General features: G+C 40.7%; 1 protein-coding gene across 1 annotated transcript in view; it reads left to right on the forward strand.

The window, feature by feature from the left end:
* LOC124776551 (cilia- and flagella-associated protein 300-like) overlaps nucleotides 1-25531 on the forward strand; it is a 167208-nt gene that overhangs the window by 39111 nt on the left and 102566 nt on the right. The window contains exon 3 of the mRNA XM_047251587.1: nucleotides 17223-17255. Coding sequence (XP_047107543.1) covers nucleotides 17223-17255 — 33 coding nt within the window. The remainder of the gene's footprint in view (nucleotides 1-17222; nucleotides 17256-25531) is intronic.

The following is a 25531-nucleotide window of genomic DNA, read 5'->3' on the forward strand; positions in this document are numbered from 1 at the left end:
GTAAAATCAATAAGCCATTTTGATGTGCAAAGGGGAGATTGTGGCTCTATTCCAGAGTTTTTTAACTGCATTTTGTAAAGGTGATAGATGCTGTAGCTAAGCAAGTCTCAGTACAGTTGCTGTGGCTTGACACAGTGGTATGTACTCTAGTCAGCAGGATATGCTGTCACATCAGCAGCAACCAAACCTCTGGAGCATGTGGTGCCTTTATGACAAACAATATTCATGCTGTTGAAAAACATTGGAAAATGTATCTGGCTCATTAGTGCAGTGGCAGAATCAATAATGACTTGTAATACTTGATAGTTTTCTGTTATCATTACATATGCAAAGCACATACTTTACTTCAATTATGTTTTGTAACATAAGGATATAGCTGGAATTGCTGCAGATTGATAAGCTAGTACACATAGTCACTTTTAGATACTCAGGTTCTCATGATATGATTGCAGCTACAAAATAAGTGGCAGTTCTCACCCTAATTTGAGTGAAGTTTCACTGAACGTGATCAATAATGGGTGTTACTTACACCATATGTTGAATAGAACTTTGCAGTATTTGTATCTTAATGTCCGATTTCTGCTTAGTTTAAGATCTCTGCTAGGAGTAAGTTAACTTGGGTAGGATTTGGTTACACTGGTGTATTAGAGAGAGAGGATTTTCGTGAAAATATATATTGTAATGGGAAAACTTCTTGGTATTTGTATCTTAATGTCCGATTTCTGCTTAGTTTGAGATCTCTGCTAGGAGTAAGTTAACTCAGGCAGGATTAGATTAGATTAGATTTACTTTCATTCCAATTGATCCGTAGTGAGGAGGTCCTCCTGGATGTGGAACATGTCAGAAAAACAACAATACATGACAAATATTTACAACTAAAACAAATAAGCTAATGTACCATTCCACAGGTCCCAAGTGGAATGATCGTCATTTTTAATGAACACTAAGAGTCATTTTACAAATACTAATGCACTGAATTTAAAATAAAAAAAAGTTTTTTATTTATTTATAAGGTAATAAACATGTAATACAACTACTGTAATACTTATTTACAATGAACACATTACTGCACTGAAATGGTGCAGAAGTTATGTTGTACTTATATACAAATCAGTTGGTTTTACTAAGAAATTCATCAATGGAGTAGAAGGAGTTGGCCACCAATAAATCCTTTAGGCTTCTCTTAAACTGAATTTCATTGGTTGTTAAGCTTTTTATGGCTGCTGGCAAGTTATTGAAAATGTGTGTTCCTGAATAATGCACACCTTTTTGTACAAGACTAAGTGACTTTAAATTCTTGTGAAGATTATTCTTATTTCTAGTATTGATTCCATGAATTGAGCTGTTGGTTTGGAAAAGTGATATATTTTTAATGACAAATTTCATTAAGGAATAAATATACTGGGAAGCTGTAGTTAGTATCCCTAGTTCCCTAAACAGGCTTCTGCAGGATGTTCTTGAGTTCACACCACATATAATTCTTACTGCACGTTTTTGTGCCCGGAAAACTTTAGCTTGGCTTGATGAATTACCCCAAAAACTAATCCCATATGACATTATGGAATGAAAGTAAGCATAGTATGCCAGCTTTTTCATTTTTATATCCCCTACGTCTGACAAAATTCGCATTGCAAACAGAGATTTGTTAAGACGCTTCAGCAGTTCTGTGGTGTGCTCCTCCCAATTGAATTTATTATCAAGCTGTAATCCCAAGAATTTAACACTGTCCACTTCTTCTATCTTCTTGTCATCATATGTTAGACATATACTCTTGGGACACCCCTTACAAGTTCTGAACTGCATGTAGTGTGTTTTTTCAAAGTTTAGTGACAAAGAATTGGCTAGGAACCAGTGATTAATGTCCACAAATATTTTATTGGCTGATCTTTCTAAGACTACACTTGATTTGCTATTTATTGCAATGTTTGTATCATCGGCAAACAAAACAAACTTGGCATCTGGTAATGTTACTGATGAAAGGTCATTGATATACACAAGAAAAAGTAAGGGCCCCAAAATGGAACCTTGTGGGACCCCACATGTAATTAGTTCCCAGTTGGATGATGCCTGATAGACATGTATCAAGCTCTTTCCTAATAACACCCTTTGTTTCCTGCCAGAGATATAAGATTTGAACCATTTTGCAGCATTTCCTGTTACACTATAATATTCTAGTTTACTTAAAAGGATATTGTGATTTACGCAGTCAAATGCCTTTGATAGATCACAAAATATACCAGTTGCCTGCAATTTTTTGTCTAATGAATTAAGGACATTTTCACTATAAGTGAAGATAGCCTTCTCAATATCAGAACCTTTTAGAAATCCAAACTGTGAATTTGACAGTATGTTATTTGAGATAAGATGGTTATAAAGACGACGGTACATTACTTTTTCGAAAATTTTTGAGAATGCTGGTAACAGTGAAATTGGACGGAAATTTGATGCTATTTCTTTATCTCCCTTCTTAAACAGTGGCTTAACTTCAGCATATTTCAGCCATTCAGGAAATATTCCACTGATAAACGACTGGTTACACAGATAGCTTAATATGTTACTTAGCTCAGAATCACATTCTTTAATTAACTTTGTTGATATTTCATCATACCCACTAGATGTTTTTGATTTTAAAGATTTTATGATGGACATTATTTCTGTTGGGGTAGTGAGGGTCAAATTCATATTATGGAAATTACTTGAAATGTCTGGTCTAAGGTAATCCATAGCAGCATCTACCGAACCTGACAACCCCATCTTTTCAGTAACAGTTATAAAATGTTTGTTAAAAAGTTCTGCAACACTATACACATCTGTCACCAATGTATCATTTACTCTTAATGCTATTTGTTCCTCTTCATGTCTGGTCCTACCGGTCTCCTCCTTCACTATATCCCATATTGTCTTTATTTTGTTATCTGATATGACTATCTTTTCCTTGTAATATATTTGCTTTGACATCCATATTACAGTCTTTAATATTTTGCAGTATTTCTTATAATGTGCTATAGCATCAACATTGGAAATGTTTCGGATTGACAGATACAGTTTTCTTTTTGTTTTACAAGATACCCTTATTCCTCGAGTAATCCATGGCTTCTTTGTAGATTTTCCTCTAACCTTGGTAAGTTTTGGGGGAAAGCAGTGTTCAAATAAGGTAAGCACTTTATTAGCAAAAATGTTATATTTTTCATTCATGCCATGAGCACTGTAAACATCAGTCCAGTGAATGTCTCTGAGGAGTGTCCTAAAATAATCAATTTTTGGCTTACTGATTACCCTCTTGAGCTCAGATTTAACAGATTTTATATCCTGTTCAGTATTAACATTTAACAGAAGGAACTGCATGTCATGGTCTGAGAGGCCATTGGCTATTGGTTTTGTAATATAATTTTGTTCATTGGACTTTTCTATAAAGATATTATCAATGGCTGTTTGTGAGCAAGTGGCTATCCTAGTGGGGAACTTTACTGTGGGAATTAAGTTGAATGATAGTGTTACTAACTCAAATAAGTTCTTATTCGGAGAGTCTTTAAGGAAATCTACATTGAAATCACCAGCAACCACTATTTCTTTGTTTTTGGTTATTAAATGGGCCAGTACAGCTTCAAGGTGGTTTACAAACAGATTAAAGTTACCTGCAGGTGCTCGATATACACTTAATATTATGAAAGATTTTTTGTGAAAATCTAATTCTGTTGCACATGCTTCCATATGCTGTTCTAGGCAAAATTTATGAATGTCTATGTTCTTAAATTTATGACAGTTCCTGATGAATGTGGCAACTCCTCCTTTCTCCATTTCTGATCTACAAAAGTGAGATGCTAACCTAAACCCTGTAACACTTAAAAGTTCTATTTGGCTATGTTGGTGTATTATAGAGAGAGAGCTCTCATGGAGCAAGACTTTCCTCGAAAATCCATATTGTAGTGGGCCTTTGGCAAATATGGACCTCCATTAATCGCTCCTGCTACAGTGAGAGACAGGACAGCCAAATCCTCCAGGAAGTGTTAACTGAAATTCTTAATGTGACTGGTATACTTGGGTTTACTCAAAACTATGTCAATTATGGTCTTGATTATTCAATCACATAATGGAGTCACTTTGCATAAGAAACTAGAAATATTTTCCTTTATCTACTTAAAACTATTAGTAATAGTTTGCATGCTATGATTGGTATGATAGACTGTGCAGAATGGTTTCTGGCGAGCTCTGAGCAGTTTAACATTGGACTTATTTAAGCCATGAGTCAAGTGCATGACCATTTATGTGATAATGGATTTAACATTTTAACTTTATGTTTTAATAGTTCTATGCTAAGTTGGGATACAGTGGGTGTTTGGCACATGGATGCTGTTTGGTGTCAGAGTGATGGCCACCACTTGCAGCTAGAGAAGTGGTGGGGAAACTGGTGCACATTCAAACTTTTGCAAGCGTGCAAGAATGTGGTGTCAGTCACTGTAGTGGCTAAGCTTTTCTAATTGTAACTTCATTAATATTTCCTATCAGGAGGATGGAAAGACATTTACCAGGCAATCAGTAATGATACTATGGTGCAGAAATCTTCAGTGACATGCTTGTGACCCTGTTGCCTCTAAGCTGATGAAAGTAAGCTTATCTTTATTAGTTTCCTGTTTTATAATAAGTTTTCCTTTCTACCAGATAATAATCAACAATATTGAACCTAAATGGGATTGAATTGCTGCTTCAGTGCACAAAATCTGAGTGTAGAATAATAGTAAGGGTTTTGTTTGAAAGTATGATTCTAACTCAACTCTTATAAGCTTTAAGTGCTGTATAGAAGGTAGCTGTTTTAATGAACTGTTTCATTTTCATGTAAATAAATTGGCTGACTTCAAAAGTAATGGCAGTGGGTAACATGTTACATTTGTATTACACTCTGTGAAAGTAGCATAGGAAGCTGCTCGTGGCATTATAAATCATTACTGATGAAACATCTTGAAATACTTGTTGAGAGATAGAACCACACTGGACCAGTGCTGGCCTAAAGCTGGCTTGAGGAATTAAACCCCTCCCTAAAGCTGAGGCAGGTAAAGAAAGGGTAAGATTGACCTCTCCAAAGTACTAAACTCATTAACTGACCAGAACAAAAAAAAAAAATATATATATATATACCCTCGCATGTCAAAACCTCATTCCACAGGCGGTACGAGTTTTACATAATTTAAAGTATAAAATAGTTATTTAACTAATTAACTAACATCTCATAGAAAACAGGATAATCAAATTACACAAATGCAAATTTATGTCACATTTATCTTGGTTGCTTGATGTGTGTTGTGAGTCGTATGGGACGTGCTGGTTATCAATTCAAACAAACCCAGGACTCAACCACAAGACAACAATAATCCATTTCCATTGGGCTGAATATTAACTCTGAAATGAGCCCAACAGCATACAGCAGAAGAAATGGAAGAGAATACTAAAGTGCCTGATAGGAACAGTCAACGCTAGCCACGACGAATAACTTCGGCGATATGGTTACTGGATCACTGTTTTAGCGGAATGTGAATGTCAACCACTGCTGAACAAAGATGTATGATAGGTCTTACTTTGATTGATACACTTTCCAATGAATAGCTACTGGTACCGGGACACAGTCTTGCTTGATAGGTCTTACTTTGGTTGATGCACAAACTGACGAATAGCTACTGGTACCGAGACACAGTCTTGCTTCCACACCGGCAAAATAGAGGACACAGAAGTGATAAAATTTCAATAACATCTTGAATCAGACACCTCTATTCAGACCCAAAGCCAGTAACCTTATCGAGGCCACATCCACACTAGACATAGCGTTGACAACCGTCCCACTACTGAGGCCCACTCACCACTCCGGCCTTCGCGCTCACCACCAGCTGCGTGTGCAATGAGGAACTGCTTCACGCAGAGCACACAGTGCTCCCTTGGGATCGCTAGTCAACAAAAGATGGCACGTGGCAGGAATTGAAACTAACACTGCAAGCGACATTAAGAGGCAGAGGAATTGAACTGTGAAGAGCACACAGTTCACACACTACATGTGAAGCATTGTAGGAAGAAATAAAACAGTTGTGTACTGGTAACAGTTATTGCTTGCAAATGCAAGATTTATGTATCTCAGCTATCCATTGGTACTAATAACACCAAGTGAGATGGCAATTTTCTAGGTGTTCAAATTGTAGCACAAGAAGGAGTTTCTGACTGACTGTCAAGTGGAGCATAATTTGTGTTCTTCATGTGTATGTAACACTTACATTGGGTTATGACCACATGTGTTTCTGACAAATGGATCACTGTTAAGCCTTTTACTCCATTTAGCATCTATTTCACTTATAGCAACATTATGCAAACTGACTCAGTTTTCTATAAGCTTTGTGGAGGTCTTTTGTCTCCCTGGACTTGCATTACTTAAATTCAAGCAATTTGTTACTGTTGATTCATAACACTTATTCTCTTCAGTTTTTTTGTTCATGACCAAGTCTAAGTGGTCGGCAGTGTCTAACTTATGTAATTTGTGACTGTTACAGTTGTCAACACCTTTGACCCATACTGACATGGATTCAGAATCATTTATTTTATGATGATTCCTGGTCCTGATAACCACTCATATTGGATAACCATCCAACTCTGGATGTAGAAAATTTACCAATCGATAACTAGGGACTCAAGGATGCAACAGTTTTGCCTATATAAGTAATGATTTTGGTAAGAAGGTGTCAGTCTTTGTGCACAAATAACAGCATTTGATTGCTCACACAGAAGATGCCATGTTATTATAGGAGGAGAAGGCATACCTGCCTTACTGTGTATAAGCCATCGATAATATTGTAATTAATACCGAGAAATACGTAGGCATACAGGTTATTTTGCATGGCCCGTCAGTGTTCTGTGGTGGTGTTCTGAATTTTACGCTTACTAACAATGATTCTGCACAGCATGGTAATGGCTGGGTTATCATTGCTCTAGTACATGGACCGAAAGTAGAAAAAGTACCAGGTCTCGAATCATTTATCAGTCATGACATCATTGTCTATCGGACATTTCAGGCCTGTGAGTTGTACAACAGAGACATGGGTAAATCGTATTACATGTCCACCATGCCTTTGGTTATCAGGACCAGGAATCATCATAAAATAAATGAATCTGGATCCATGTCAGAATGGGTCAAAGGTGTTGACAACTGTAAGGAAATAAAGATTTTAGGTGATCTCACACACTATTACAGAAATTAAATAAAGTCTTCCTTTTACCCTATCCCTAAAAAAAATTAAAAATATATAAAAAAACTACACACTGATCTTGCCAAAAGCCGAGAAGCGATTCTTCTTGGTGTTGTAGCTCTCTGGGGCACCCTGGGATGCACTCTATGTGAACCTTGACCTTAGTGATTACATAACCGCTTATTGCTCTGTGTTTACAAACAGACTGCACATAGTGCATCTTATGTAATTTGTGACTGCTGTATCACAGACTTGCTCACACTTTCACATTTTCCTGTAACTGGCAGAAATTTGCCACAACCAAAAAAGAAGAAGAAGAAAAAAAAAAGAAAAAAAGAAAAGAGAGAGAGAGAGAGAGAGAGAGAGTGTGTGTCATGTTATAAGTCATGCTGTTAAGCATCAGTAGCTAGAGCAGAAAAATATAAGATTCATTTTTCTGCTCTAGCTGCTGATGCTTAACAGCATGACTTATAACATGACACACACACACTCTCTCTCTCTTTTCTTTTTCTTTTTTTTTTTTTTTTTTTTTCTTCTTCTTCTTTTTCGGAACAGCATGCATCTCTCTGTTGCACTCAATTTTCTCCATGTAATACATTTTACAGATACAAACAAATAGTTAAATGATCCATATCTTTCTTGTCCTATTTTGATACATTCTTATCAGCAAATCTTTCTCCTTTAGTCCCTGGACCTCAGTGCGTAGGGATGGATGCTTGATTCTTAAAGCACAGTGAGGACATGCTGGTAATGCCGTATCTTTCTTCTTTTTCTGCTTTGTTGTGGTGACAGCTTTACTAGTTGGTGTGACTTTAGGTGTTTAAGTTGGTCCTCCTTGAGGTGGCACAGTTCAGTCATGATACGTCTTTAGTCGATCGAAGTATACTTTGCAGTACAATCAGGTAAATGAATTTTGGCATTCACTGTGGTGATGATGCACGATAGAGAGAAGGGGCCCTCATACCGAGGAGTGAACTTCTTAGTTTGTCCCTTTTTTACCATGGAATTTCATAACAATACCAAATCACTGGGTTTGTATTGAGGGAGTATAGTGCCTTTGTTGCTACAGTCTGGCTATTTTTGTGTGGCTTTGAAATTACTGTGTTTAACTTGGCTCCATATGGCTCTTAGATGGCAGACCAGCCTTTTCACTGACACTGGGTGGCAAAGTGTCAATCTGGATCTCCCACAGACTGCTTCATATGGCGAGTATCCCGTTGCTTCGTGGATATGACTATTGTTAGCTGAAGTGACAAATCCGATGTATCTGTCCCAATATAACTTGGTCTTTCCTACATAATATGATAGCATTTGAACAATAATTTTGTCCACTCAATCTAGGCACCCATTGGCCTTAGGATGAAAGGGCACAGTTCACCATTTTTTGGTTCATAAAATTTTGCAAACTTGTGCAACCAGTGCCAAAATACAATTTGAGCCTTGGTCAATGAGTATTGCATCAGGTCTTCCAAACGGCAATACCAAGAGATTGACAAAGGCAAAAGCAACAATTTCAGCAGTCATATCTGCAAGTGGTATCAAAATTAGATACCTTGAAAAGTGATTGATAACTGACAATGCTTTGTGGAAATGGGCTGAAAATATCTAAGACCACAATCTGAAGTGGTTTGTAAAGGAACTTTAGTCTTTGGCGAAAGAACTCATTTTTGCACAAGGCAGACAATTTTGTGTATACTTCCTAACATCAGTTTGTTGGCCTCTCAACCAATCTGAGGCTATTCTTGCATTCACGGCTCATCGCCCATTGTGACACTGTGCTGCTACTTGTTGTTACAATTCTTTAGGTATTACTACTCTGTTACCCAATGGAGTCTTGTGATACAGTATACTGTCTTCTGTGACAAAATCAGAGAGTGATGCATACTGGTGGCATTCTACATCTCTCTCTTTTGAGTCTTTTAGTTCTTCTGTGGAAACATCATCTGTTTGTGCAACTCTAAACTTTCTGCTTAGGCTGTTGGCATTGCTGTGCCAACAGCCAGGCTTATGCTGAACTGTGTAATCATATCCTGATAATTTTAATGTCTATCTAGTCAAGCAACTACTGGGGCCTTTTGAACTTAACATCCATACTAAAGCAGTGTGGTCTGTAACCACAGGGAACTGACACATACACAAGTAACACTTAAAGTAATTTACTCTAAGCATGAAGGCTAGCAGCTCCTTCTTGACAGCACTGTCCTTTCTGCTGACTTCATTTGTGTGGAGGTGTAAACAGTTGATCTTTCTTCACTATTATGTTCCTGACTTGAAACAGCTCCGACACCATACCAGAATGCATCAGTTAAAAGAATGAAAGGTTTTTCAAACTTTGGAATGTTAGTAAATATGAACTAGTCAAAGTTTATTTAATTTTCCTTATTGTTACTTTGCACTCATCTGTCCATTCAAACACTATATCTTTCTTTAGTAATTTTGTTAATAGCTTTGCTGTTGTAGCATAATCCTGTGCAAAATGCCTATAATAATTGGCTGAAGCTAGGACAGATTTTAACTCTTTAACATTTCTTGGGGTTGGAAAATTATCCACTTCTTCATTTAGCCTTCATGTGGCTTAACTCCATCTGTACTAATGATGTGTCCCAGGTACTGAACCTGTGACCATGCAAAAGAACGTTTCTCTAGTTTTAAACTCAAGTGTGCACTTTGCAATCTCGACAATGTAATTCTTAATCTTTCAGCATGCTCTTCCATTTTTTTTTTTTTGCCAAAATTATGATGTCATCAAGATACACAAAACACATAGTAGGCTTTAAAACTCTCAATAAGAAGTCAGCAAATCACTGAAAAAAATGGCAGGAGCATTTCTTAGACCAAAAAGCACAATAAGAATTCATAAAGTCAAGATGGGATCACAGAAGCAGTTTTAGGTTTGTCTTGTGGTGCAATTAGTATCTGATGGTACCCAGGACACATGTGGCAGGTGTCAAGTATGGTGCCCCCCCCCCTTTTTTTTATGACAAGTGGACTGGTCCACAGGCTTGCAGCTTGCAGAGTGTTGAATTGTCACCGCAGCCAATTTCTGCTGAATCATGTCTTTAACAACTGATTGTAAATGATGAGGTAACTGATATGGCTTCTGCACAGTTGGTCTAGCATCTCCTGTGGGAATTTCATGTTGTATGAGGTCACTTACTAGCAAATATCACCTTTCCTTGAATAACCACACATATTTCTCTAAAACTGGATACAAAATATTTTGCACTGTCTCTAGAAAATGTGCCAACTTCTCTTTCAACTGATTTCTTATCAAGGTGGCTAGTGCACAAATCTTCCTTGCAGATATTTTTGTCTTGACACTGTTTCTGGTTCAAAACTTCTATTTGCATAACTTCTACGCCACTGGCTTGTAATGTGCCATGTGGGTTTTTTCTCCCATTGACCAAAATTGTCAACACACACAGGTAACTGAAACCTGTTCCCTTTTACTTTGGGTCTACTTAGACCTCTCTTAACATGGATTTGCAGCCTGTCGAGAAAATCGTTCTTGATGAGTGGGTTGACCAGAAAGTCTGATCTTGGTGGTGCCTGGTCTTTTACTTAAATCCAGAAACTTTTCTTGTTCCACCACTGATTGTTACAGATATGATAGTTTTCAATGTGCATTTACATGGTTCCATTGAAGCTTGTGAGGTAGGCCTCCCTTCACAGGTTCCTCACAAATGAGACGCACACTCACTGTCTGGACAGTGGTCTGTGTCGCTGAACCAAACAGCATGTATCCTACAATCTATCAAGCCTGATAGCACATTAGAAGATTGTTTCCCAGGATGATATCAAAATTCCATCTGCATTTCCTCACTACTTCCATATCAAAGACATACTTTTTCCCTTCAGTGTGTAGGTCTATTGTACAAGTACCAGCAGGTCTGATTATCTTGTCTCCAAGTCCACTTATATTGTACCATGGCGATTTTAACACATGCTTGTCATTATTAGGAAAAAAAGAACACTAACCTGAGCTCTAGTATCCACAAGAATTTTGACACTCTTCCCTCTGACCTTCCCCTCTAAAACTAAATATGCCACCTCAGTGGGCTCTTCCCTTTTTGTTGGGTTCATATATTTCATGGTGAGTGTCAGAACCTGCCCCACACTTGTTTCCCAATGGAATAGTACTCCTGTCTGACTGACTATTTCTTTTGTTGCCTGTTGAGGGAATTTAGCCACTTATTTTGCGGGCAGTAATCTTATTCATGTCCGACAGTATGGCATTTCTTACAACAGATAGCCCAGTAGTGCTTGCCCATATGGTTGGGCTTCTCGCATCTCTGCAAATTTGTGTCATTAATGAACACATGTCATGCTTTGTTGGCACACACTTGGGCGGGTCTTCAGACTTCCTTGCATTATAGAGCAAGTCTTACTACTTCATGCAAGGAGATAGGGGAGGCTACCTTTACCTCTCTCCCTGTACCTCTCCCTATATGTAGATTGATTCCATATATGAATACATCAATTGTTCTCGCATCAGCTTCTTCAATTAACACTTCATTATGTGTATTGTCCCTTCCTAGGGTGTACATGTGACAAGATACTGCCCTAATTCTGTCTGCTAATGCTTCAAAGGCCTCCCTGCTTTTTTTGTCGAAGGGTGGAAACTAATCATGGCAATAGCTAATCCTTTACTTATCAGAGTAACGCTCTGCTAACCCCTATGCCAAGAATTCAAAAGTGAGTGCTTCCCACAAAGCATCTACTGATTCAACAAAAGTTTGCGCATCACCCAAAAGCTTCAGCTTGGTGAAATTTAACAATAAATGGTCTGGCCATGTGCATATATGTCCAATGTGTCTGACATTTTTCAAAAATGTTGTTACACTTTTGCTTGGCTTTCCAGCAAAAGAAGGTACGAAAGTTATGGCTGGAAGTGACTGGCTATATCTGGCACTAACTTTTCTGTTTGAACTTTAGGGGCTCTTGAAGGGCTTGAAGTTGTCACATTTTCAGCAGCTCTAGCTTCATGTTCACAATTTATCATGTTAAGCTGTTCCTGTAGCTCTATTTATTCAAGTAGTAGGGTGCTTATCTGCTGTTGCAGTAAAATAATGTTATCAGGCTCATTCAGGGCCACATCTGCAGCACTGAAAGCCAATTTGGTCCTCTCTGCTCGTTGGCAAGGTCATAAATCCAGCACGATTTCAAAACTGGGGTTTAAACTGAACAGATGTATACAAAAAAAAGATCTCGCTCTATTCTAGGTGATGAAAATATCCGTCAGCAGATGTTCACTGGAGTTATTAACTAGCAGAATGCATTGCAGTGACACTTACATACACTGAGGTGGCAGTGGTGTTGGCATCGGTATCAGGGGTGGCGAAGGCTGGAATGTCAGGGGCAAGCTGTGAGAAGCTGCTGCATGGTTACGGCACCCAGCAGCAGTGCTCAGTGTGGTGCAGCCTGCAACTACTCTTCTACTGTTTGCTCCTTGCCCCGGCATGGATGCAATGTAGTGGCACATGGCTATATGGTGCTCTCGTGTACTTGATTGGACTATCACTGCCTAACACACTGTCGGTCATGCCCAAATGTGCTTCTAGCGCGAACAGCTAAGTGGCCCATGGAATCAAATCTCTATGCATTGCTATGGTTGCCAAAACATAGAATCAGCAGAAAAATATCAATTTGGATCAAATGGTGGGAAAGATCCCACTCTTGGACTCCAGTCTGTAAATGTCAGGCAGGTATCAGAAACTGAGGTGGGCATCCAGAGTGTTTTCCCTTCACTTAAAATGAGAAATGTCAGGATTCAGGGAAAAATGGGTTTTATTCCTAAGAATTACCACTGAGGGATACAATATTCATGATAACTGGCTATGGTCACAGAGTGAACTGCACATGGTGTGAAAAGAGCATTTTGTCCTCTATAGGAAGGACTGGTTGACACATCCAGAGGATAATGAAGCTGGCAGGCAAAAGAGCGAGTCACTGTTGTGGCTGCTACCTCGCTGAGTCTCTTGCATACCTCAAGTGATGGCGGGTGTGTGGCAGAAAGTTGGCATCTCTCTCTCAACAATACCATGGTGGTGCCAATAGCTCAGTGTAAGAGGCTAAGTTAAAATGATGGAAGCACAATACAACAAAAAATATTATCATATTACCCATTAGCATGTACACTGCATTACAGCAGTGGCCACATGCCTTCATCCAACATGAACATGCATAGAGTTACAAGTGTCCAAAGAAAGGGCACATTGCATGAGTGTGTGTTTTGCACACAGTAGTACCATTGGACATAAACTGTATCTCTACAATGACTGTTTCTCCCAACAGATTGTTTATTGACTTGCGTGTGTTTCATAAACCACTAAAAATGTGAGTGTCCACAGGAGCTGAAGTACTTTACTAAATGCACAGATGTATGTGGATTTGGGCTCTCCTCATCTCACACAGCTTTCACAGAAGTTGGTTAGCTGGAATAAACAGCAGATTCCAATCCTTGGTCAGTTCTCTTCTTCTGTAACTTACAAATCTGTTGTTTGCCCTTCCTTATAGTGGGTCATTCCCATACAGCAGACCTGTTGGAATTAGAGGTGTCTATCACTTTTGGTTTCTCCTTGGCTGATGAAGTAACTTTAGTGTCAGATCAAGTTTCATATCAGCAACTGGAGTCACTCTGCTCAGAGTTTTCATCTCTGTTTTCCCCTGGGCTCAGTTGTACTACCAGTTTTCAGGCCCCTCACCACAAAAGACCTTTTTTTGTGTATGTGTGTGTGTGTGTGGGGGGGGGGGGGGGCAGATGTCTGGCATGTTGCCCTACTGTCAAGACTGAATTAGACCATCTGACATCATTTGATGTCACTCGGCCTATCTCTTCCAGTGAATGAGCTGGTCATCATTAAGAAGCTGATGGGTAAACTTCACCTCTGCAGTGACTTCAGTGTCATGATTAATGCACAGTATCTGATAGATACGTAGCCTTTGCCCCACCTTGATGATTGCTCACAAAATTATCTTGTGGCCACTACTCTTCCAAGATTTATTTGCTGGAAGTGTACCTCCAGCTCCCCTTGGATGAGGCCACTAGGTGCCTTCTCATTACAATGCACCTTTCAGACTATACCTGTATCAACACTTGCCTTTCTGCGTCACCAGTGCACCTGCAGTTTTTCAGTGATTTTTTGGAACACTTGACAGCCTCTATACCCGGCTGCATCACTTACCTCAACAATATAATTCATTTGTGTATTTCCACTGGAGAACACCTTAGTAATCTTTGATCATTGTGTTTGCAGTCTGTGGGTCTCAAGTGCAATCTTAGCAATTCTCAATTTTTTCAACCATCAACTGAGTTTTTAAAACCTGGGTTTTAAGGTTTGTCATACAGGTGTCAAGCCATTTCTTCACTATGTTGATGCAATTGCAGCTTTGCCATGGTCAACCTACATTAAGGAACTCCAAGCATTTATAGGTAATGTTGTATACTAACATAAGTTTTTACCAGGTGCATCCACAATTGCTCAGCCACTGCATGCACGTTTATGTAGAAATATGCCTTTTGGTCTGAACAACCCATTGCTTACACTTCTAAGGCTTTAACTCCTGCTCAGCAGAAGTATTCTCAGGTTGAAAAGGAGGCTTTAGTGATTGTTTTCACCCTCAAGAAATTTCATTTCTTCTTGTATACTTCTAAGTTCCATTTAATCATGGATCACAAGCCATTGGTTGCTCTTTTTAATCCTTTGGCTTCTGTGCTGGACAAGGCATCGTTTGCTGTGGTGGGCTCTCTTCCTCTCCCGTTACCATTATCAGATCCACTACCAGCCGCTGTGCAGCACACTAGTGTCAATGCATTGTCTTGCCTTCTAATCAGGCTGAACCTAGTGTTCAGTAGGATTAGTTGCTTTGTTTCTATTTAGATATTGAGAACCAGAATGCACTTGGTTTTCCCATCACTAGTGCTGCAGCTGTTACTGCAGATTCTGTCCTTAGTTGGGTTCTTGCTTTTGTGTAGCATGATTGGCCAAAAATGTCCCCAGGCCATCTACTCCCTGAGTTGTGACTGCTACTTCCTTACACTGTAACGTACTGCAGCTTCTGCATGTCAGTCACTGGGAGACCTCTTACACCAAAGCTTTGGCCTACTGGTGTGTGTATTGGCTGGGCATAGATGGGGATGTTATGCAGCTTATTGCTGCTTGCACTCACTGCATTTGGCAAAAGACGGCCCTGCGGGTGTCTTTCTCCCCCTGGCTAGCACAGAACACAGAAGCTCCCATTGGAGTGTCTACATGTCGATTTTCATGGAGCCTTCCTGAACCAGTATTGGCTCATTGTTGTGGACGGCTGTTCCCAGTTCCCATAAGTGACACATTGTCCATCCATGTCTGTGGTAACCAGTATTTCGGTTCCGTCTAAGACTTTTGCCATTGAGGGTCTCCCCTCTATTGTGTATACTGATAATGGCCCCAAGTTTCTTTGGAAGTATATGTCGGGCAGTTTCCCTGAAGCTGCTTTAGTCAATTTTTTGAGTTCGTACCCTTTCACTCTAGTAGGGGACAAGAGCCTGGCAGAGCTGCTACATGAATGCCAATCATGGACCCTCCTTCACCTGCTGCATCATCACCTCCACTACAGTTCCGGCTGGGTGCACTTCTCTGGGCTTGTGGCTTCGGCCATCACTGCACTTGATTCCTGACATCATCAACCATTGCCAGAGCTAGCGCCTGTGCATCATGCACGCTCCTGGTGGGCAGATGTCCCATCACTTTGACCAGCTGCAGCCACATGCAGCAGGCCCTGTTCTGGAAAGCCCAATGCCTTCCCATATCTGCCACTGCTGATGGCTGTTCCTGTGTCACAGATAGTCTGGTTTGTGCTGCAGAAGGGATCACTGCTTGGCAGATTGCTGTCTGGGGTTCCTACCTCTGCCCCTCCTTCCTTGGTTGCCATCACAAACGCAGCCCTCACTGCACCTTATGCCACAGCCATTGCTATCACCTCCATCATTGGGTCCTTTGCGGCCATCGTCTCCAATGCCCCTGCTGATGCTTTTGGTGCTGACTGCTGACCTCGACAAGGCATCACTATGTAGATGCCATCCCCAGTCCTGCCCTATAGTCTTTCACAAAAGAGGGGATGGTGCACCTATCCACCCCCTCATCGCTTCCACCCTTACTCACCTGTGCCTGCCCACACATGCTGCAGCAGCTGCCATCATCAGGCAATAAAATGGACATCAGCACCATCATTGGTGTTTCCTGTGGCTCTTAATCTCAATGTCTTATGAGATCAATGTTTTTCTTTTTTCACAGTACCCGTGCTATTTTGGTACTGGTGTTTGTTTGGTACTAGTGCTTGTTCGGTGCCAGTTCTTTTTTACTGTACCGTGCATTTTTCCATGTCTGGTGTTCTTTATGCATATCTGTATATGGTTTTCCCACCCCTTAGAGGGGAGAAGTGGTGTATCTTCACTCATGTCATGTGTGATTTTGGGGAGCGCACTTTCATACAGTTCACAGATCCACTTATAGAGGCCACCAGGGTTGGCACCATGGTATACTCTGGTGAGCCACCAGAGAAACAACATTATTTAAGTGATCCCAAATGAGTGCTTGGTCTATTCTTTATGCTGTATTACTGTTGTCCGGTCAGTGTGTTCAGTGCTATGCACAACCTGTATCTTACATGTTGCTCTAAAAAGTACTATGTCCATACATCATTTCTGTTCTTGCTGTAAGACAGACAAGTACTAGTAGACACTTAACAGCTGTGACTAACCTGATTGGCTGATCACTGAAAGTATAGTCAAACAATAAATTCTTTTTTCAGCAATATGGAAAGGATAGATTGCTACTCACCACACATAGGAGCCATTTAGTTGTAGACACATATTCACACATGACTGAGTTGACCCTTAACATCCAGAAACAACAGTGCCCATGTGTGAGTGTGAGTTGTGCCTGTCTGAATGTTTGTGTGTTTTCTTTTTATGAAGCACTTAATCCACAAGCTAAACATTTGTAATATTCTTTTTTATAGTGCCTGCCTGCAAGTCAACTCCTCCTCCGTATGGTGAGTAACAATCTGTCCTTCCAATATTGGTGTTTTGTCATCCTGGGCTGTCCACTGTTTAAATTTTTTCTTGTACAGTAAAAGACAAAAATAAAAATATTATATACCATGAAAGAATTATTGAAATGAGACAGAAATCCGAAGATGTGATGTACATGTACACACAAACAAATGATTACAATTTCAGAAAAATGTATGATTTATTCAAGAGAAAGAGCTTCACAATTTGAGCAAGTCAGTAACACATTGGTCCATCTCTGGCCCTTATTCAAGCACTTATTTGGCTTGACATAGATTGACAGATTTGTTGGATGTCCTTCTGAGGGATACTGTGACAAATTCTGCCCCATTGGTGCATTAGATCATCAAAATCCTAAGATGGTTGAAGGACATTGCCCATAATTCCCCAATAATTCTCAATTTGGAAGAGATCTGATGATATTTCTGGTCAAAATAAGGTTTGGAAAGCATGAAAACAAGCAGTAGAAACTCGTGCCAAGTGAGGGCAGGGATTGTCTTGCTGAAATGTAAGCCCAGGAATGCTTGCCATGAAGGGCAACAAGATGGGGAGTAGAATATTGTCGATGTATAGCTGTGCTGTAAGGGTGCTGTGGATGACAACCAAAAGGGCCATGCTATGAAATGAAATGGCACAACAGACTATTGCTCTTGGTTATGGAACAGTATGGCAGTTGACAAATGGTTCAAATGGCTCTGAGCACTATGGGACTTAACATCTGAGGTCATCAGTCCCCTAGAACTTAGAACTACTTAAACCTAACTAACCTAAGGACATCACACACATCCATGCCCGAGGCAGGATTCGAACCTGTGACCGCAGCGGTCTCGCGGTTCCAAACAGAAGCGCCTAGAACCACACGGTCACACCGGCCGGCAAGGCAGTTGACAATTGGGTTGATATCCCACTGCTGTCTGGAGCGTCTCCAGACATGTTGTCACTAGTCATCAGGGTTCACGTTGAAGCAGGACTCATGAACTCATCACTGAAGACAGTTCTACTCCAGTCAGTGAGATTCCATGCCGAAGATGTGTCTGTAGATGACTCAGACAGTGGTGAGATACCAATCTGACTGTCACCCACCATGCAGCCCAACAACCAGGAGTGATGGTCTGAGGTGCCATTTCATTTCTTAGCACAATGCCTTTGGTTGTTATCCATGGCATCCTTACAACACAGCAGTATGTTGATGATCTTCTACAGGTCGTTTGGTTGATCTTCATGGATAGCTATTCTGGGCTTATATTTCACCATGATAATGTCTGCCTACAAATGGCAAGAGTTTCTACTGCTTGTGTTTGTGCTTGCTAAAACTTACCTTGGCCAGCAAGGTCACTGGATGTCTCCCCATTTGAGAACATTTGGAGCATTACAGGCAGGGTCCTCCAACCATCTCAGGAGTTTGGTGATCTGTTGCACTAATTGGGCAAAATTTGGCATAATATCCCTCAGCAGGATATCCAACAACTCTATCAATAAATGCCATGCTGAATAACTGTTTGCAATAGGCCAAAAATGGACCAATGCATTATTGACTTGGTTAGTTTGTGAAGCTCTTTCTCTTGAATAAATCATGTAATTTTTTTAAAAACTGTAATCAATTGTTTGTCTGTACGTGTATGTCACATCTACCAATTTCCCTCCCATTTTGATAATTTGTTCACAGATTTCTTGGAGTGTACTTACATATATTACATTGCAGGTTTTAAGCAAACAGCCAGCTGGCAGCTAGTGCTGATCATATGAAACTGTTCCCGCATTTCATAAAAAAAATTTCATATAACTACAAAAAATGATGGCCTTAGTGCACACAGGTGACATATGCTGATAAACATTTTCCCACTGATGTTGTATCCCCATTAAGAACAACATACTAAATTGTGTTTATTAAAATTTTCTAGACTGTTATGCTGCAGTCCTGCAGATTCTCTTGAATTTGTTGTTGTTTTTTATGTGTGAGGATATATTCACTGGGATTGTGTCTTCAAAGTTAAATAGGAGTGTTTTTTTGTGTGGAAGGGATGACAGTTGGTACTGGTACTATTGGTGGTTGTTGGATTTTATATTGATAGACTTATGGACTGTGCCATCAGAGAGATGGAGATCAATGTCCTGGAAGATGGCGCATTGGGTTGAGAAAGAGAAAATCAAGCAGATGGAGGAGAAGGTTTTGGAGGAATGAGGATAAGACATCTTGGTCCTTGGTCAGATTATGAATGTATTATCAACAAACATGAACCAGACAAGGGTTTGGGGTTTTGGGAGGCTGGGAAGATTTTCTCTAGGTGGCCCATAAACAGAGCAGCATGGAGGGTGCTGTGCTGTACCCATGGCTGTGCTACAGATTTGTTTATACACTGGTGTCCAAAATCAAAGCAACAAACCACTTTTTCCCCATCCTGTGTCTAATTCATGATATAATCATGCAAACTGTCAGCAGATGTCCTTATGATCATGTTCTGCATGGAAGATGGCAATGCATGGAAGATGGCATTCCCATCAATGGACAACCATTCCAAGAATGACATCAGGGCACCCATTAAATGGTATAGTCTTTGCCAGATAGTCCCACATCCACAGTCACTACGTACACAATCACAGACAGTGCAGTATGGCACAGAGAAGATGCCTACCGGACTCACTGCAGTGGAGGGCCATAGGAAGAATGGAAGCAGGACAATCACACGCTGATGTGACCTGATGACTTATTGTGAATCATTCTGTTGTTTCTCCAATGTGGTGACAATTTATAGAGACTGAAACTGTATACCGAAGACCAGGGCAAGGCTGATCATGTGTGACATCAGAGAGAGAATACCATTATTTGGCTGTAAGGGCTTAATAGTACCGCCTTAGAGCTGCATGGCAACTGGCACCTGACCTTGCAGCATGTACTGGAAGCCTGTATCGATGCAGAAGGTGAACAGAAGGCTTCAGCAGAATGGCATTTACTGTCAGAGACCTGCTGTATGTGTACTTCTGATGCATCTTCACAGAAGGAAACGTCTGTAGTGAAGTCGTCAACAAGCCACCTGCTCTGTCGAACAGTAGGCCAATGTTCTTTTCACTGATGAGTCCTGATTTGGTCTGAAGCATTGGAGGGAATGTGGAACATAATTTTGGGACCCAAATATTGTGGAAAAAGGCTGATATCGAGGAGGATTCCTGATGGTGTGGGCAAGGATTACATTGATCACTCAAACAGCTCTTCATGGAATTATATAGATGAATCAGGAAGGCTTAACTGCTGTCAGGTATCATGACAAGATCGTGGGACCTTTTGTGTGGTTGTTTCAAGACATTGTGGACCCAGACTTCGTACTGATGGACGATAATGCTCAACCTCATAGACTATGGGTTGTCAATGTTTTCTTGGAAATGGAAGATATTGCACACACCATGTGGCCTACTCGCTCTCCTAATTTGAATCCTATAGAGCATGTTTGGGATGCACTAGGGAGATAGGTTGCATCATGTCAGTGTCCACCAACCACACTTCAAGAGTTGTGATCAGCTCTGCTGGAAGAATGAGTGTTATTGCCTCAACCTGAGACTGACAACTTCATTCACAGCATTCCTCAATGTTGTCAGGCCTGTATTGCTGCCAGAGGTGGTCACACCCTATACTGAGAACATTAACAAGTTGTTGGAATGTGTGTGCAAATTCGTTAAGTTGGAAAAAATAAACATTTTTGTCTATCATTATGACTGTTGCAGTTGTTCGTATTCTGTATTCATTACATTATTTCTGTTATATTATCACCTGTTTCTACAGTTTTGTTGGAAAATAAAAGCAACCTTGCAGAATTTCTATTTGTTGCTTCAATTTTTGGACACCAGTGTACATTTTCCCCTTGAAGAGAATTAGTCGTGAATGAGGATGTAATTGGTAAGGTGTATAAGGAATGAGTTAGTGAGTTTTGAGACAAAAGAATGCTGGAAGTGGTAGTCTTTGACAGCAGCAAGGCGATGAACGTGAGAGATGCCAAAGAATAGCGAGATGGTATCAACAGTGATAAGTATGGATCCATTAAATAAGTGGGTGGCGAGTGTCACGAGTTGGTGAAGGAATTGGTTTGTATGAGAGGCTAGGCTATGGGTAATTAGTTGGAAGTGTTGAGTGACAAGAGCAGAGATTCATTTAGTGGATGCACAGTAACCACCTACAATGGGGGTGTCCAGCATTTTTAAATTTGTGGATTTTGGGAAGCATTTAGAAGGTGGGTATGTGGAGATCATTGGGGTGAGGAGTAATATGGGTTCAGGAGAGAGATCCTGGTATGGGCCTATGGACTAGAGTAGGAACTGGAGGTTATGTTGCACTTCTGGAATGGGGTCACTATGACAGACCTTGTAGGTGGAGGATTCAGACAGTTGGGGAAGCCTTCTTTCAGAAAGTCACTGTGATTCACCATTACTGTGGCAGCACGTTTGTCTGCAGGGAAGGTACAAATGGCTGTTCTTTCTTCTGTTGCGAATTTTGTATTTTTGGGAAGGGACCAGTGGAAGAATGGTGAGGCTAAGTTAGAGGTAAGGAATTCCTAAAAAGTGACCAAGATTGGTTAGGTGGGAAGGGATGAGGTCACAGTTTGATAGGTGCATGAAGTGGGACAGGTGAGGTTCAGTGGTAGGATTAGTTTGGCTTTAGTTGGAGGTATTGGTAGCAAGGAAGTCTTTCCACTATTTGGATGAGTCCAGCATGGTTGAGCTTAGTGTGGGGTTGGAGGCAGAGCCTTTGCTAAGGACTGATACTCCTGTAGGATAGATATTTGTGGTGGATATGTTGATGACAATGCTTTTGGAATTTTTAGGTTCTAAATTTAGTTTCAGGAGGGAGTTTCAGAGGATGTGGTAAATGGAAAAGTTTAACAAAGTAGAGGCTGAGTGTTATGAGGGGTGAGGGGTTGACAACAGGGTTTTCAGGGCTTAGGATAGCTGTTGGGAGGTAGTGGTGTCCCAAGGTGGCATTATGATCTCAATAAGTTTGATAATTTATGGAAATGGTGCCTGGAGTGCTCTTTCAGGTGTTGGAAGGTAAGGCATCCAATTTGGGAGGTGTAGTTTAGGTAGATGATTGATCAGTGACAGTATCTAGCAGAGGTGCCTGTGCCAAGAAGATTTGTTTTTGTAGTACTATGTTTGTGAGGGATAGGGACTGACAGAATCTGAAATTATGACCATCTATCATGAAGCCCAGAAGTGAAGAATATCCTGTCTGAGGTAGTACATATCCCTACTACTGTGGTATTCCACTATCCAACCAACCTACACAACATCCTGTTCCATCCCTATACCATTCCCACTCCTAACTCCTAGCCACAGAGGTTATAACCCTGTGGAAGATGTAGATGCAAAATCTGACTGATTCACCTACCCAGGACATTGTCCTGTTGCAGGCTTATCCCAATCCATCAGAGGCAAAGTCACCTGTGAAAGCAGCCATGTCATGTACCAGCTCTTCTGCTATTTTTGCACAGCATTTGACCACCAAATGAATGGCCATCACATGAATGGCCAAGAACACAGTTGACTGTACAGAGATAGAATGCACAACTGAGCACAACATGATTAAGTTCAGTGGCTGCTTCACAATTCATGCCATCTGTATCCTTCCACCCAGCACCAGTTTTCTGAACTATGCAGGTGGAAGTTATCATTGCATTACATCCTTTGCTACCATAATCCTCCTGGCTTCAATCTCCACTAACCCACTGCACCCACATCCTCTACCCAACAGTCTCACCCTCCTCTATCCTGCCACCTACCATATTTACTCGAATCTAAGCCACACTCGAATCTAAGCCGCACCTGAAAAATGTGACACGAAATAAAGGAAAAAAAAATTTCCCGAATCTAAGCCGCACCTGAAATTTGAGACTCGAAATTCAAGGGGAGAGAAAAGTTTTAGGCCGCACCTCCAAATCGAAACAAAGTTGGTCCATTGTGATATGAGACACAATTTAGGTCGAATGAATGACGATACCGCTACAGTAGTTTGGTTGGAGTCGTAAGCTTAGCAGTTAAGCTTTACCAGGTAGCCATTGCTATGCGCCAGGTGCTCCGTCCGTATTTATACGGGTACTCTTCCTTTATCACGTGCTTCGCCTGGTTTGAATCGATTGCTTATTTTGCTTTGATCTGATAAGTGCCGTTTTCTTTGTTGTAGGTGTTTACGTCACTCTAAGCTGAAAATGCATTACTGTACTGCGTCATGCATTGTTTGTCGCATTCTGATAGTTCGTGTTTACGGCCTGTCGCCGCTCGCGGCATGGCTTGCTTTTGTTCGCGCTACCACCGCTTAAAATTTAAAAAGAAAAAAAAAAAAAAGAGAGAGGAATCGTCTCATTAGCGAAACAATGGCAATAGACTGCTATTTGTTGTTACTTACACAGCTGCTTTCTTTGATAATGATCAACAAGAACCAAATAATAAACTGCGTATGATATAACATGTTCTGAACGAGAGTTAGGCGAAAATGTTTCTCCGTTTGAGAATCTTTGCGGCCGCTTCTTTAGTACATCAAATTCTGCACAGAAATTAGAGTCATCTTAGATTTAAAAATCCAGTCAGTTGCCGTGCTTCATTTCTGACTGTATCACTATTAGGCATAAGAATAATACGAATATAAACATGACACGATATGTATATTCTTCCGCGTTTGCTGGTGTCTCACTCTGGTTTCGTAGTTTATTAGGTATACAGGATGAGATAGCAGCAAACACGAAAGAATACATGGCAAAATGTTTATATTCGTATTATTCTTATGGTGAAGAGAATACTGCATGTGATTCACATTTCATCAGGTTCCTATTAGCAACCATCTCTTCTCACAGGTAGGAAAAAATTCAGAACGTAGAGTTTGCCACATTGACAAATATCCCAAACAGTCTTGCCAGTCGGATTTTCGTACTACATTGAAATTCTGCTACATTCGAAGATGAACAATACGGAATTTGTATTTACTTCGTTGGATAATGTATGAATATGCAGTGGTTGAAACTCGGGGCGGAGAAAAAAATCTAGTCTTCCACCTTTTTTTTAATTTATTTACTAACGCAGAGGTTTTGGCGCCAGTATTTATCTTTGTGCCTTCAAAGCATGCCTGTGTAGCACTACATATATTCGACGGCAGAAGTTAGTTGTGGCGGCACCTACCAACATTTTTCAGAACTTCCGCTTGCTTTGCACTCGATTCTAAGCCACAGGCGATTTTTTGGATTGCAAAAAGCAGAAAAAAAGTGCGGCTTAGATTCGAGTAAATACGGTATGCCCTCATGTCCTGTGTGCTCTCCCTCATGCATTCCTATCCCACACATGGGCTACCTCCTACTGTGCTGCCAACTACCCCTCTCCAGCCCATTCCCTGCTTCCCATCTCATTCTTCATCTACCCACACCACATGACACAATCCCTCACTCCAGTCGACCAGGCAAACTGCAGTTCCAGCTAGCACACTGTAGCTACAGACGTGTATGTGTTCTTGTATAGCAATAACAAACATGATTTATGTAACACAGTACTTTATAGAGTGACACATAAGATAAAATGAAGTACTGGTTGTGCTTAGTACTGAACACACTGACTGGACAACAGTAATACAGATTACAAAATAAGCCAAGCACTCATTTGCAATCACTTAAATAATATCGTTTCTTTGGTAACTCACCAGAGCATGGCAGGAGGCCAACCCAGGTGGCCTCTATGAGTGGGCCTGTGAACTATACGGATGTGTGATCTCCGACATGCAGGAGCTGCAATACATTCTGGCATAAAGGAAGTGGAAATCACAACCCGGGAAGCAGCATCCTTCTTATCTAACAAGAGAACCCCATTATACACAAAAATGTGGTGCTGGAGGGAGAAGCAGGAAGGCCCAGAGAATTACCTGGTGAAAATCCCATCATACACAAAAAGGTGCTGCTGGAGGGACAGGTAACTACACAAGAAATCCAAGGCAAGGCCTGGATGGGGGCAGGGGTCAGGGGGGGGGGGGGGGTTTCTCTGGCGAACTGTACTGCACAAAACAGAGGGCCTTCATTTATGGATGATGCTTTAGTGGCACTAGTGATCGGAAAACCATCAACCATGTTCCGGATCTAAGTATCTAAGAAGAAACAAAACAACTCATCCTTATCGAACGTCATGTCCGGGTCCAATGAGAAGACGAGATAAGACATCGACATTGGCATATTGCACCATTGGCTGATAATAGATCTGATAACGATAATGGGAGAGGAAGAGACCCACCACTGCAAAC

This window comes from Schistocerca piceifrons, chromosome 2, assembly GCF_021461385.2.
Source record: "Schistocerca piceifrons isolate TAMUIC-IGC-003096 chromosome 2, iqSchPice1.1, whole genome shotgun sequence".
Taxonomy (NCBI): Eukaryota; Metazoa; Arthropoda; class Insecta; order Orthoptera; family Acrididae; genus Schistocerca; species Schistocerca piceifrons.